This window comes from Hippocampus guttulatus, chromosome 4 (assembly GCF_054856545.1).
Source record: "Hippocampus guttulatus isolate MCC_2025c chromosome 4, RoL_Hgut_1.0, whole genome shotgun sequence".
Classification (NCBI taxonomy): domain Eukaryota; kingdom Metazoa; phylum Chordata; class Actinopteri; order Syngnathiformes; family Syngnathidae; genus Hippocampus; species Hippocampus guttulatus.
The window spans coordinates 7,543,711-7,559,423 of record NC_141264.1 but is presented as its reverse complement, the minus strand read 5'-3'; the positions used below and the strand labels follow the sequence as shown (position 1 = coordinate 7,559,423).

The window sequence follows — 15,713 nt, the reverse complement described above, 5'->3', positions numbered from 1 at the left end:
ACTTAGTTTAGAGGACATCTTTGCTGTTTGTTTTCTTTTGTAGGCCACTCGATGTCACAATGTATGAACATATACCAGAAGGTGTAACTAGTAATAATAGTTCATTGGTTCATTATAAAACCAAATTGAGCTCATTCTTACGTTAAGTTTGTTGTGGTATGTTAAGTGTTTAAACATATGAAGTTCACAAGAGTAGATGTTTGTAACCCCCCCCCCCCCCATGCCCCCCCCTTATTTTTTAATGCCATACAGAGAGTAAAAACACATAAAAAATAAACCTTGATTCAGGCTTTCATAATTCATCCACTCGAGGGCTAATGCTAAATTAGGTATCAAATCTAAATATAATTTCCTGGAAATAAAAGCTGATCTGTAGATCTCTTATCTCATCTTTTGAAGCCAACCGGTTTCCAAATGTAAAGAGAAAAAAAAATAGCCTCGCTTTTTAGGGAACATGAGCCTGGGGGTGTCTGTTAATGCTGGCACATGAGCAACACCTGCACACGCTGCAAACCCCATGAGACACTGTATTTTTTTTATTTCTTTATTTTTTGCAAACCAGACGAATACATTTGGCTGCATTAAGTGAGTCTCAACTCAAAGAACAACGGCCTCATGGCTTCTTCCATGACTTTTTTTTTTCAGAAACTCTGGCTCCCAGCAAAATGGAAAATATTTCGCACCAAGGACAGCCTCACAATGTTAGTTTAAAGGACTCTTGTTAAGTGCTCGGAAAGCTAACATGCAAGCCGGACAAAGATGAAGACTCATTTTTCTTTTTTAGCTAAAGACACAACCACAGAAAAGCAAAAGCAACAAAAAGTATGCCGTCTGCACTGGTCAGGAGCAAGGTCATGTGCCACATGCAGTCAGCATTTGATCATCTGATACTTACATTTGTATGTGTGTGTGTGGGGGGGGGGGTGAGTGCACGTGTTTGTGCTTGTGAGGGATTTTTTTGGAGCGTTTGTAGAAAGGAAGGAAAACAAATATGGCAATTTGTTGATGGAGAGATGGCAAGGGTGATTACTGAGAGCATGCACACAGTCCCCGTCATATCAATGATTTCTTCCAAAACAATATTAGCTTCCTGTTGGAAGTGATCGGCGAATAGAAACTGGAGCAGAGATGAAAGACAAGTAATCTCATTAAACCACAGACGGAGGATTTATTTGAGGGATATGCAGATGGCAATTGTGGGCATGCTTTTGACTGACACTTTTAATTTTGCAGCTATCATTCCTCTGTGATAAGGGCATAAATTAAAGCACTTTCAAGTCTACAAGAAGCATTCAACACCAAATCTCCAACTATCAAAGAATACAACTGGAGGTGGTTCTTGGAAATGGTTCTACGTTGTTTTTTATTTTTTCTCCGACCCGCTGTTTTGCTTTGCACACACTATCCTGCCCTTCGGGCTGTAGAGTGTAGTATTTGTTCCCTTTGTGTCACTGTGTTTATAAACAAACATGGTTCCCAGACAATTTACAAATCATCACATTCTTACCTTATTTTATACTTTCAAAATAGCACAGATATGTAAACAAAATGCCATTTAAAGGTGTCAAAAGTCAGTTGGAGCTGTCTGACTTCGTCTGCGACAGTCCCTATGCACTTCAGATAAATGGGCACAAATTTTCATATGTTACCCAGATCATCATCATTTTCGTTGCATCCCGATGGAGTCCTCTTTTCTTTCTGGTAAAATGGGGACCAGTGTGTTTTGACCAGTCACTTCACACCACCCACGACGAAAGAGAGCATTTCAAGTGTAGTTTTAATTCAGATGAATTTAAATCCCACGTTTACAATGATTACAACCCGTGGCATGGGCCCGAATGGCACAGAGAGGGGTGGGGGACAGAGAAATAGCCCCCACCACCACCACCTTCATGAAGACTGTATTCTGTCCGTCCATCTTTTGCAAGGTAAGAATGCATTTATTTTTCATGATAGATGTACAGGTATACATTTGAGGTAGGTGCTTCACTTCAACTTTTTCAAGTGGTCAATGTTGTCGGGCCAGAAATGTATACAACTAACTTTAAACTAAATACTTCGTCAAACACTAAATATGTCAAAAACTTGAATTAAATACGCCGAGAGTCAGTGAAAAATAATCAAATAAAAGGGTCTGCTACTACAACTAGGGAATAATTAATATCGAATATTAACAATAAAAACGTTACTTATAGCAGCTATTTACACAGTGCAATGGGCATGCTGGGAATTCCAGCCTCGACTTCCTCCTACGTTAGAATGTTTGGAGGGCACAAGAACGTGTTGGTTTTTTTTTTTGTTTTCACAAAAAAGGTGATTTTTTTTTTGCAAGAACTCAGAATTATATTTGGTGTAAAAGCTTTAGATTTTACTCCATGCACTCATTGCCACACACCGAATTGCTCTCATTTATGCATTTCCCCTGCCGCTGAACTCGCTGTTACCAGATAGATAAAAACAAGTACAGTACTGTACAGTATAGATACGACACACCCCTTTTGAGCCGTGTGTCTACAAATAACATGATAAATGTGCGTTCAAAAATTCATTCTGATGCTATAACTCTCTCTCTCTCTCTTTATGTGCTGTATATAATTTCTCTGTCCCCCAAGAGTCGCCCTGCAGTTTCAAAATCCCAATTGGACCCTTAACCCTGGAGAACCCAAGAACCCTTTTCTTCTTTGGAAAATGATGAATTTTACATTAAATGACTGCTATATGTTCACTGAACACCAACATATGTGTTTTTTCAAATGTTCAATGCTTTAATCCTAATTTAGGATTAGGGCCAAATTTGACCCTTTGGGATTTAAGGGTAGCATTTGAGTAGCAGAATTTATAGGGGCCAAATGTGACCCCATGGGTTCTCCAGGGTTAAACGGGACATAATGGCCCTTGCACAGTCGTAGTCATTACAGTGAATAATGAATATAAAATAAATAGATGGAAAAAATAACGAATTAAAAGTAAAAAGTAGAAAAACTAATTTTGATGCAGAGAAAAGATCCCTGAATAATTAATAACATTTCCCTACTCACTGACAAATCCGTTAAATTCCAACATACTCTTCCGATACGCTAGGAAGCGCTGTTCAATTTAGACGGTTGCAGTACTTGCATAAAGTTTCCGGAAGCAAAGCCTTTAAACGTCATGTCACAGCCATACAAATGAAAAGTAGGTAGCTACGGAATGATCCTTTCAACTGCGTGCCTTCGGTGACCCAAAGTTAGTGGGCGCAATGTGTCAGGGTATTCCATTTATGTAGACGGCACGTAATTTATACAAAATTAAATGACGATGTCTACACATTGTAGTGCATACGATGCATATAACGACATTGTTATTAATTTGATGTTGAAATAAAAGAAATTCATAAAAGTCGGATGAGAAATCAGCAATTAATGAATTTGTATCATTTACATTCAAGACGTTTAATGGAACCGTTGCCCCCACCAATGTGGCCGTCACACAGGCACGTCTCTTTGCGAGTGTGTGATCGCATCTGTGGTAATAGTACTTCCGGAAGAAACGCAGTGTATTTTTCTGAACATGTGGGAAGTTTGTATGGATGAACATTTCCTGTTCTAATCGCTTATCGTTGAATAAAATCACCAGCAGCTATGGGGAAAAAGGGCAAAAACGAAAAGAAAGTGAAGGGAGCAGAGAAGACCGCTGCCAAAATGGAGAAAAAGGTTTCCAAGAGATCCAAACGTGAAGAGGTGACAATTTACATATACGACCATAATAACACAACACTTGTTCTGTAGCCGTTTGTCGTGCTTAAAATCGAATTAAATGCTGCATGAAACCAATTCCAACATTAGTGTATTTGGTGGTGCAATTCCTAAATATGAATAATCGCTCAACTAATATACTGCTGTGCAGCATTATTATTGAAAGGCTTAATCTGCCGTTTTATGTCTAGGAAGATTTGGAGGCTCTGATTGCTGAATTTCAGAACCTGGATGCCAAAAAGACTCAGGTAGTAGAGACTGCATGCCCTCCTCCATCAGCAAGGTGAGAGAGAGAGAGTGTGGTGTCAATTTTATACTGCTAGCAAATATAAGTAGAGCACACAACCACTCAAAGGGAGAAGTGGCATAGTTTCTCCAACACCGCATTCCATCAGCAAACCACAAAATGTACTCTCAAAATGTGACCCATTTTTGTTATTCACTTAAAAGCCTCAATTTTCAATACCAATGATTTAACTCCTAATGTAATTCTTACCATCCCTTCATGATTTTCAGATTAAGTGCATCACTTTCTGCTCACCCAGAGAAAGATGAGCTCATCCTGTTTGGTGGCGAATTCTTTAATGGGAAGAAGGTAACGGAAACACCTTTTCTGAGTTACACTATAGATATGCCAATCTTTCATGTTTTATTTGCTTTCTGTTTGTCTCAGACTGTCATCTAAATTCTTTTCTCCCCCCCAAGACATACGTGTACAATGATCTGTTTTTCTACAACATTAAAAAGAACAGTTGGGTTAAGTCAGAGATCCCCAACCCTCCTCCCCCACGATGCTCTCACCAGGTACGTCACAGTCACACACACAGACTTATTGTGCTTATGCACAGGTGTCAAAGTCAAGGCCCAGGGCCAGAGCTGGCCCGCCACATCATTTTATGTGGCCCACAAAAGCAAATAAAGCATGTCAACTTTAATGATGCTTGCTAAATCTGAGTTAAAATGTGAAATTGTCAAAAGTAATCCATAATACCAATGCTTGAACAAGCCATTATTCTTGACCTCTGATTTCAAAACCAGTTATCCATCAATTTCTTGTTCTCTGTTTATGTAATATGTGGATGTGGTTAAATATTTATATGGTTTCACAAAATTCACAGGCCCTCCAAGGGAAACCGTAACTACAATGTGGGCCGCGACAAAAAATTATTTGACACCCCTATGCGAACATGTCCATTCTTAGGGTATCTCACCATTGCAAAGGTTCATTGTGTCAACTTAAAACGCAGCCTCATTCAGCTATATTGGCAATGAAAATGTCAAATTATTTTTTTTAAATTTGCCAGTCAGGCAGGCATTTGCATGACCAGGGGGTCAGTTATTATCCTGCAAAACAATATATAAAGATTAACATATTCCTTCCCTATCCTCCCCTTTTTTAACATTCCCTCTCTCAGGCAGTGGCAGTCTCTCAAGGTGGGGGCCAGCTTTGGGTGTTTGGAGGAGAGTTTGCTTCTCCAAATGGGGAACAATTCTACCACTACAAGGACCTTTGGGTGTTGCACCTTGCTACACATACCTGGGAGAATATCAAGTATGACAGGCTCAGTTAAAGGCAATTCCTAATCAATTTTGATTCATACATTAAGTTATGGGGCATCTCATTGCTTGTAAGAGCCAGCTTCATTTTATCAGTAGAAGGCTGACCACCATACAGATAGTTGAAGTTGATGAAGGCACTATTTGGGACCTCAGAATCAGAATCATCTTTATTGGCCAAGTATGTAGAACACACAAGGAATTTGTCTCCGGTATAACACGCTGCATTAGTATCATCATAAACAAGGACATGACAAATAGGTATGGAAGGACATTTCGTAATGTAAGTGAACCGTAGTGTGGTGGTACCACCCAGTGACAACTGTGAGACAATGTGCAAAGTATCAGCAGAGCTAAAGTGATCAGTGGTAGAATACAACACTATGACAGTTTGTACAGTTGGTGCAGAAAATCATTGAACCATTTTAGAGTGACCAGGAGCAGTATTTGTTGTACAAGAAGAGTGACTACGTCAGTGACTGTTTAGGGAGTTAATGGCTAGAGGGAAGAAGCTGTTTAAGTGTCTGCTGGATTTGGTGCGAATGGATCTGTAGCGCCTGCCTGACGGGAGTAGCTGGAAAAGATGGTGGGACTTACCTTGTTATGTAGCACATGTTAACCTCTCATGTGTTTGTCTAGAGCACCTGGTGGTCCATCAGGTCGCAGTGGCCACCGGATGGCTCTCAGCAAAAGACAACTTCTGGTGTTTGGAGGTTTCCATGAAAGCACCAGGTAGGCACAATATAAATAAACCAGGCCAGGCAATTGAAACTCAAGGTCATGTTTGTAAATTTCTTTTACATTTTTATTATCAACGTTCTGTTGCTAAATAGGATTTACACAGCTCATTCTGCAACTTCTATAATCAAACAAGTGGCCCAACAAAAAGTGGACTTTGCAAATAAAGTGGCACCCCGACTTGCGAACGTCTCTTCATACGAAATTTTCAAGTTACGAAATATTGCCTCTTCTTACGAAAGAAATTTCAAGATACGAAAGGTAAAAATACAGTCTGGCCCACTACTCGCAGCTCCGAGTTTCCTGAACGCATCATACTCATAGTTGCTCTGCCATTGGCTATTACCAAGCATTATCCTGGCATCCCATTGGCTAGGAAGGACTTTTACCGGATGTGTCTGTGTGTGTCGATCAATGCAGCGTCCTCGTCATTCGCCCAGGAGGTGTTCTGATGGTTTTACGTAAATGTGAATCACCCAGAAAAATGTTCACCAGTCGGGCGATCGCTCACTCTGCTGATGTTTGCCGTGGACGTTCCATCAGTTTCATCAGTGTTGGACTGGCAAACCTTTTGTCAGTACTGATGGAATGCCCACCAATAAATGAAAAAGTTGACATAAATTAGCTCACCCAACTGATTTAGTATGAAACCTGTTCGAATCAACAGTTCCAATTCCAAATATGTTCCAATTATGTACCGTACTGTAACTGCACTACAACATAAAGATGTGATTGATTGATTGCAAGAGAGATTTGTCAACATGTTTTTTTCCTAGCAAATTTATTTCATGTTGCAAAAACAAGAAAAAAAACCAGACCTAAATTTGAGATTAAAACTGCAGGTGAGTGTAATTTCTGGTGTTCACTAAAAAAAGTCAACTTTTCAAAGGGGTGTACTCATTTAACACTGTACCTATTCTGTAATCGTCCCTCTAACTGCAATTGTAACTCTGATGAGCCCACAATTAGTAGATCGAACTTGAGTCCCCACCTCTAAGCACTTGAATAATTTTCAGTCATTAAAAGAACACTTTCAGGAATGTAAATGAAAATCTGTCATTCTCGCTTCAGCCCGACTGAACATAGCATCCCTTATTTTTCATAGATTTTTGACACAGTTTCTACGACAAATTCTCCAAACCTTCTTTTTTCTTTTTCCACCTTCCAGAGATTTTATCTACTACAGTGATATCTATTCGTTTTCCCTGGACACTTTCTCTTGGTCACGCCTCTCTGTGTCAGGCGTTGCCCCCTCGCCGCGCTCCGCCTGTCAGATGACCTCGACACTTGATGGCTCCGGTGTCATCATCTATGGAGGATACTCTAAACTGGTAAGTTAGTGTAATCATGATTCAATATTTATTTATTTATTATGATTATTTTTATTGTGGACCACAATTTGCCGCCAATCAATAGGTTGGGGCGAGGGGAATGCATACCTGTCAACTCATACGGTTTAGCCATAGTTCATACGGATTTTGTGGTGAATCTTACGTATATGGCCGTATCGCACAAATCATACGGATTCTGAACATTTCCGTTTTTTTCTTTCACCAACTCCAAATCATTTGGAGTTGGTGAAAAAAGTAACGCAGGAATACAACTCTGAACACAATAATGCCACGAAGTAGAATGATGATTATACATTAACCAGACATTGTATTATGGAGATCTACAATAAGTATCATTGAAAATTTCGTGGGTTTTTTTCTGCCGTTATTTTGGCATAAAATGCTTTGGTATGTTATAAGGATTTTTTTGGTAGTTTTTACAGGTTGGCGCTCCAAAAGGTTGACTGGTATGGGAATGGAGCAATTAGGGTACTGCCATGCCCTAGCATGTGAGCAAGGAGAGCCACAGTTGCTGTAACACTGTATACACTTACAGCCATTTATTGATCACGACAAATAGTCAGACACACAAATACAAATTGAGGGTGATGCAGCTGTTGGCACACATAAAGACTAACCCATAAGAGCTCTTGATGTCTCATACTTGGTCTCACCCCATAAAAACACATTTCACCGATTTTTTTTACTTGGTCTTTTGTTATGAGTAATGCGATAACGTGCTACAGTATTTTTGACAAAATAATTTTCAGAGGGTTTTCAAATGAATTAAGGGCTGGTCATTCATTTCAAACAGGAGAATTCACTTGTTAAATGAGTAAATTAAGAGCTAGGTTACAGAACAAATGAACTCGCCTTAAGGTGTACCGCTGTAACGATGAATGCAATTTCCTAATCGATGCTATGTTCACCTAGAGACTGAAAAAGGACATTGAGAAGGGAACTATCCACTCTGACATGTTTCTTCTCAAGCAAGAGGGTAAAGATAGCCAAGGTACGACCAACATAAGCACAATGTAAAGTAACGTAGCCATCTTTTTTGATTCTGAAACACCTCATTATTATTATTATTATTAATCTACTAACATTAATATATACTTGTCTGCGCTTTCCAGAAAAGTGGACATGGTCCAGATTGAGCCCTTCTGGAAACAAGCCGCCTCCCCGCTCCGGCTTCTCCATGGCGGTGGGCCCGGCAGGGCGCGGCGTGTTGTTCGGTGGGGTTTGTGATGAGGAAGAGGAGGAAACGCTCGAAGGTGACTTCTACAATGACCTCTACTTGTACGACGCAGTGAAGAACCGCTGGTATCCCGCTCAACTCAGGGTGAGCTGCTGTCACCAGACCGCTTAAATTCATCGTGCAAAACTACAAATGCAGTAATTACAAATGAGTGAACCCCCGTTTATTGCGAGGCATGCGTTCCAGACCCACCCACATGCTTGAAACACATTTAAACTTTTACACATTTACTGAAAGCACTTTTCAAAGTATTCCTTCGTCCCTGTTGACACTGTCTTGTTTGCACAGTTCTCCAAATAATTGCTTGCAAATGTTTGCTTGCTTCAAGATGTTTATTTGTCACTCCTAACTGACACATAGAAAACACGATAGTTTAGCATTTTTATGTCAAACAACAAAATGTTCAACAAAAACACATGATAAGAGGGTGGGTGGAGTATTATATTGGACTCAAGTAAGAGGACTGTTACTGAGGAATAATATCGCCGTCGTTAGGCAAAATCCTCATAACTTCAAAATCATTACTTTTCAGTAGGCCCCAAAGACGTCACATTTGTTCAACCGTGAATATTGCATCGTCAGAGGAACAAAGCCATTTGCAACACTTAAGACTGGTCAATCATTTGTAAAAAACACTCATAGTTGGACTGACCAATCATTTGGTTTTGTGAAAAAAAACATAACATTTTCCAAATTGTCAGAAAGGAGGTTCCAGCTCGACGCCAGCGATGTGACTCAAGCAAAAGTAAAAAGAAGCCAAATAATTCCTCAAAATATAAAATAAGAATGTGTCCAACAACATCACATGCACTGAAACAAGAATGAACAAAATGTTCATGTAAATAAATTAAGGCCAATTCAGCTATAACAAATGGTCTTGAATAAACTATATTTTTTTCGACAGCGCAAATTTGAAGTAGAGTTGTTGTAGGGTTAAATGTGGACGACATGGATGATGGCGCATGACAGAAAATTCAAAGGGGAACTGAATGCTGCAAATGACCTCGCAGTTGCCCGGGGCTCAGGTAACAACTTTTCATGGCTCTGCTTCAGAAAACAGGTGAACGTAATTAGCTTTCCTGAGCCCCGAACAACTATGATGTCATTTGCAGTCAACAGCAAATGCCGAAATAACCTTCAAAAATGTGTCAAAATGGTCAAAAATGGCTGGCATGAAAAACGGCTGGCAATGGATGAGTTAACACCATAGCATTAGCATGTTACGTATTTTTTGCAGTAACATACAAACAGCATGTAACAATCACTTTTAGATTGACTGAACTGTGATAAAGCTAGGGGACACAATTTATATCTGTTGGTCTGTCTTTTCAGGGTAACAAGATGGACAAGAAGAAACGTCGGCGAGGGAAGAAGGATGAAGCCGGGGGCGAAGCAGCAGATAAGGAGCAAGGAGAAGACGCTCCCACAGGGCCCACTGAGGTCATCAAGGAGATTGTTACAGAAGACGGCACCGTGATGACCATCAAGGAAGTAATCCCTGGAGCTCAGGAGGCGGAGGAGGCAATTGATGAGGATGAAGAGGAGGAGGAGGAGGAGGAAGAAGCTGATGGTACGATCCAATACACGGCATTGCAGTCTAGTGTCCCTGTGAACCACCGAGACTATTGCGGATTTGTTTTCTTGGCTTCTCACAAGCCATTTTCTTTCGAGGTCGTTGCCATCGGTGAAGCAAGAACACTATCGATTTATTCCCAGACACGGGGTCGGATCAGTTGACCCTTGTCAATAGTCTGCTAGGGAAAAACTTTTGAGGATAAGCAAGAATCCTGTTGGTATCAAATTGCATTTAATACAAGATGGACAAGGTAAGGCCCCATCATTTTGAGTCTGACGTCATCGGAATATGCCCATCATGCACCCGCGTCTGCCACGTAACAAAAATGAGTGCATTAAAAAACATCTGCTGTCAATGAAAATTATAGCCAAAGCACAGGCTGTAGATGTGATGTTCATCTGGTACATGAGAAGCATATAGAATCATCTATCCATCCATCCATTTTCCGAACCGCTTGATCCTCACTAGGGTCGCGGGGGTGCCGGAGCCTATCCCAGCCGTCTTCGGGCAGTAGGCGGGGACACCCTGAATCAGTTGCCAGCCAATCGCAGGGCACACAGAGACGAACAACCATTCACACTCACAGTCACACCTAGGGACAATTTAGAGCGTCCAATCAGCCTGCCATGCATGTTTTTTGGAATGTGGGAGGAAACCGGAGCACCCGGAGAAAACCCACGCAGGCCCGGGGAGAACATGCAAACTCCACACAGGGAGGCCGGAGCTGGAATTGAACCCGGTACCTCTGCACTGTGAAGCCGACGTGCTAACCACTGGACGACCGGGTCGCACATATAGAATCATAGATCATCAAATCAGGAGAATCGTTGCAATTGCATTGTTGCAGTTTTTTTTCAGTGCAAGTGTCTAAGGTTTGAGAACACTTGTCCACTCATGTTCACGATAATTTTTAATCAGAGACGAAGGATATAACGATTCACTCAAGTCCCGATTTGATTTTCAAGTTTCAGTTCCCAATTCCCAATTTCGAATCCGTTTTTTTTTTGAACAACAAAGTGAATGACTCACCAAAAGATGGTTTCATTTTAACATCTGCATTTTGTCCTTTATACAAACAGTAATGTTTTGTAATATTACCAAAAAAACTGAAAATGCGATAATTTTAACCGTTTAACTACATTTTTGAGTGTTTTGATATAATTCCAAGTTCTTTCAAAATTTCAAGATCGATTCGTTTTTGTTTTTTCTTTCACTGATGCATATTTTAAGCAGTTTAAATTGATTTTCGATGAATCATCTTTTGCCATCAGAGAAACCGGTAAACGTTTCTAGATGTTTTTTTTTTTTTTGCGGGTGCCGAACTGCGAGCATGCAGGGGTCCGCAGTGTAATGATAAACCTTCAAACAACTGCTACTTTGACACACATGGAGCGGCAACACAATGCTGTTTGTACGTGTACAATCAGAGCATACGACAATACTCCGAGGCCTCTATTCAGAAAACACACACAAAAAAAAAAACCTGTCACATGATAGTTTTTGTGTGTATGTTTTGTTCTATTAATTGCAAAGTGTCCAACAACATTTGATTGTTTTGATGTCGCCTCCTCCATTTTGATTCAAATTCAGCCCTTGTGGAGCCCTGTCCACGGTCCAGCGCCATGGCAACGGTGCGTCAGGGCAAGCTTTTTCTTTACGGCGGGATGTTTGAGGTGGGTAGCCGCCAGTTCACCTTGAACGACTTCTACTGTCTGGACCTCCACAAGATGGACCAATGGGAGGTTTTGGTTGAGATGGATCCAAGTGAGTCAGCCACTTTTTATCCGGACCACCTTGGACGTTCCACAATTTAAAATCGGTAATTTGAGTGAGTTTTCACTGGATTTTATGATCCACTTTCTTTAGAGACCCAAGAATGGCTGGAAGAGTCTGAGTCAGAGGACGACGATGAAGAAGAGGAGGCTGCAGGAGGAGCAGAGGGAGGGGAAGAAGAGGAAGAGGAGTCTGATGAGGAAGGTAAGGGATTCCTCTCCATCTATTTTGTTCTAACTGTTGGTGTCTCATTGTTCGTCCTCAATGAAATAACATGAGCCACCAAAGAACAGACAAAATATGAACAGAGCAAGAGTCACAAAGTCCTTTGCAGTTTAAATCAATATTAAAAAAAAGCAGTTGTCGTAAATCACTCAAAGTAGGAAAACACAAAAAAAGAAAACACAATAAATAAGATCACAGCAAATAACATACTTAACGTACAAAATATTAAAAGTTAAAAAGAATGATCACACACACACATACACACACACACACACACACACACACGTGTATCTGTTTGTGTGTTCTTGGCCCCAATCATTTTACACATTATCCTCTGGTGTTGGCGCTTGATTGGCTTAATCAGGGTAGTGAGGGCTTTACTGGACAATTACTGGTAATCAAAATGTAATTGTGATCTTGATTTTTGCTTTTCTACATCTTGAAAACAATATAACCATAGAAAAACAATTCATGTGCAGAATGGTTTGCAAGTGTCCATCCAGCATTGTGAAAGTAACTTGAATGCCTCATGTTACTTGCGTAACAATTCTGTAATTCTGCCGTCCCTGAGCTTTTAGGTGTTAAATGACACCCACTTGGGAGTTTGCTGTAAAACGTAGAAAAAACTAAGACACCCATTGTATATTTCAATACAAAACATGCTTTTTTTTTTTTTTAAACATTGCTAGCGCTAATGCTAAACTCAATGTAATATCCCATTGACATGCTTATGTGAGGCGGCCCGGTGGTCCAGTGGTTAGCGCATCAATCTCACAGTTTAGAGGTACTGGGTTCAATTCCGCCTCCGGCCTCCCAATGTGGAGTTTGCATGTTCTACCCCGTGTCTGCGTGGGTTTTCCCTGGGTTCTCTTTATTAATTGTGATTTCAATCTCAATCAAAATAATCATGACCGTTATTATTTCTTTAATTGTCCAGGCCTACAAATTAGCGATGAGTGGTCTGGTAGAAGTGGTCTTGTGAATCTGTGATAATGCCGGTGGGACCACAGTACTGTACAGAATTGACGAGACCCTGACAACCAATGGAGATGTGTTGTACTTACTAACATGAGATACAAAACATTCTTTCATTGGTTGTTGTGGCGGCCTTGGCAGTTAGGAGTCAAAAGCAGATAATCACAACATATTAAAAATAAAATTGAAGCCTTCACAATGTCCACATCTGTTAATATGCCATTGGTGAATCTTATATTGCGTGTTTTTTCATCAGAAGGTAGCAATCTATTTTACGTGTTGGTATTGTATTGTAATTTATCATCATCTTTTTTTAAAAATATTAATTTTGGATCACCACCATGTTAAATAAAAGTTGACACCATGGTGAAGAATGGAGGTTGTAGCAGGGGAATCTATTATAACTTTGGGCCTAACAAGTATCTAAAAATGGATAGTGCGAGTTGATTTAACATGCTCCTCCCAAAAGACTTAGAAAACTTGAAAGCTTGTGAATGAATCACAGTTGTTGGCTAATCGTAATTAGCATCAGTGTAAGAATGTCAATTCATGTGATCCAAATCATTCATCACAGAGAAACACTGAATGGCCTTTCAACACAGCGTGCAACAACAGAAGGATGAAGTGGACAGAGCGCAGATTTTTCTTCTCAAGAATTACGCTTTGTGTTGATTTTATTCAACCCGCGTCTTTGAGCAGAGCGAGGCTATCGGCAGACATCTGACAGGCTTTTCCCACTTGGGTTACAAGCTGTCTTCAGGGCAATATTCAATAAAATAAGAACGAGATGAATGTGCCTTTGTGCAGATGAAGATGAGCACCCAGCAGCAAAGGACGGGGAGACGCTGACAGATTATCAGGCCCGCACCGAGCAGTACTGGATAGGACTCGCACGCACCAACATGGGTGTGGATGCCAAGGACAAAAAAGTCACCAAGGTCGCCTTAGCTATGGCTAAAGTCTTCTATGAAGACCACGCGGAGGACGTTTGAGTGACTTTGACCACGCTTTGTAAAATACATTATGTGCATGTTATGTTTTATGCAAGCTGTCATTGAACGTGGAGTACAAATTACTAGTCGCCATGTTAGGTTGACTGAAGAGTGTAAATCTTTGACCCTGTCCAGGGAATCAGAGCTTATATAAAAGATGTCCCCCCCCCCCAAAGTAGAGTTCTTGACAAAGAAAGTCTGTTACTCATTGAACACTGTATGTAACATTGGCAGTTTATTTCCAAATCCATCCCAAAGTAGTCACATTTTAAAGTATGTCCAGGGTTGACACCTGACCCATCAAACGTTGTTTTCTTTCAAATGATTGAACTTGAAATTGTATTATTCATCATGGGCAGCAGGGGGCGACTTGTGCCTGCGAAAATATGTCCAGTGACAGGGGCAGGGCCACCATGAGGCAAGTTTTGGTGGCTTGACAGAATCAGGCCTCGTATATTCATGATATATTACTGTTAATATCAATAATTTCATACTGAGCGAATTAGCTTCTTTAAAATGTGTGCAGTGCAGTAAAATTGGTTGATCAATTTCAGAGGATATGTTTTATATACTGTATTCAAAGAAAATCACTCACAATAAATATGTTCCACCATTGCGGAAAGAATTATCGGAACATTTCTAAAAAGGTATTTACTTTCCGGGTAGAAATCTTTCAGTTGGGCGGCCACGTTGACACATCGTCTCACTGAGAAGTGGCTGCGTGCATGATGTCATGCGTGTGGCCGCACTCGCACTTACCGTACTTATACATGCTTATATTCATTGGCCTGCTTTTAAACCGCTTTGTCAGCGGGAAGGCATTGTTTATCATACCATCTACAGTCACGCTTTCATGAAATAAAAAGCAGCACACAAATACGTCAAGCAGCAACAGGTCCGACTGCGAGTGTGAATATTGTCTGTCTGTATGTGTTCCGTGATTGACTGGCAATCGGCGCTGGGTGAAGTCGGCTGGGATAGACTCAAGCCCCTTGCAAACCTGATCAGGGTAAGTGGTATAGAAAATGGATGGATGGAATGATGGATTGATTTATCTTTCTGTGGTTGTCATTTGCGTCAGTTCAGTTCATTGGGTAATGGACAATTTCAAAATGGGTCACTAGCGATGGCTCGTGCAAGGAAATCTCATCCCCATGTGTGTTAGGAAAGATGGCCCTTTGCTTAGCAACTGCATCTTTACACTTGAATGAGTAAACGCTCCCTTGCCAATGATGGCCAAGTCCCTATTTCATTCCACCGTTCCCACATTTTCAACGTCACAACTCGTTTGTTTTTCAGCACTTGATCTTAGTCTTTCCGCTTCATTGCAATGAAGCATTTTAGTGATCTGAATCAAGCTAAAGTGGAAGAGAGGCGCGAGCAGTGGAAAGATGGAAGGAGGAGAAGAGGACAAAGGATGCGGTGCAGAGAAAGTGGTGAGGACAAAGTGCGCGACGTGTCAGAGAAGACATCAATCACTGGTGGAGCACCAGTCTATCCTGCTCTGACCTATTTTATTCTCCATCAACATGCTGAATGAGGGATGCAAAGAGA

General features: G+C 40.7%; 1 protein-coding gene across 3 annotated transcripts; it reads left to right on the top strand.

The window, feature by feature from the left end:
* Nucleotides 1-3,531: 3,531 nt before the first annotated feature.
* On the top strand, nucleotides 3,532-15,053 carry klhdc4 (kelch domain containing 4). 3 transcript variants are annotated; one of them, XM_086109515.1, is made up of 13 exons: nucleotides 3,532-3,719; nucleotides 3,926-4,017; nucleotides 4,251-4,329; nucleotides 4,440-4,538; nucleotides 5,150-5,286; nucleotides 5,931-6,023; nucleotides 7,198-7,360; nucleotides 8,294-8,372; nucleotides 8,494-8,702; nucleotides 9,951-10,188; nucleotides 11,785-11,958; nucleotides 12,061-12,171; nucleotides 13,975-15,053. In XM_086109515.1, exons 1-13 carry the CDS (start codon nucleotides 3,621-3,623, stop codon nucleotides 14,157-14,159), a joined length of 1,758 nt encoding a protein of 585 aa, XP_085965641.1. In that variant the 5' UTR covers nucleotides 3,532-3,620; the 3' UTR covers nucleotides 14,160-15,053. The 3 variants fall into 3 exon arrangements, with proteins under 3 accessions (XP_085965641.1, XP_085965642.1, XP_085965644.1); XM_086109516.1 differs by having other exon boundaries at nucleotides 3,554-3,719; nucleotides 3,926-3,982; XM_086109518.1 differs by having other exon boundaries at nucleotides 3,568-3,719; nucleotides 3,930-3,982.
* The last annotated feature ends 660 nt before the right edge of the window (nucleotides 15,054-15,713 follow it).

Coding starts and splice junctions, on each gene's coding strand:
- klhdc4 (XM_086109515.1), top strand. CDS start 3,621: ATGGGGAAAAAGGGCAAAAACGAAAAGAAAGTGAAGGGAGCAGAGAAG. Junction 4,018..4,250: donor TGCCCTCCTCCATCAGCAAG/GTGAGAGAGAGA, acceptor CATGATTTTCAG/ATTAAGTGCATCACTTTCTG. Junction 8,373..8,493: donor AGAGGGTAAAGATAGCCAAG/GTACGACCAACA, acceptor TGCGCTTTCCAG/AAAAGTGGACATGGTCCAGA.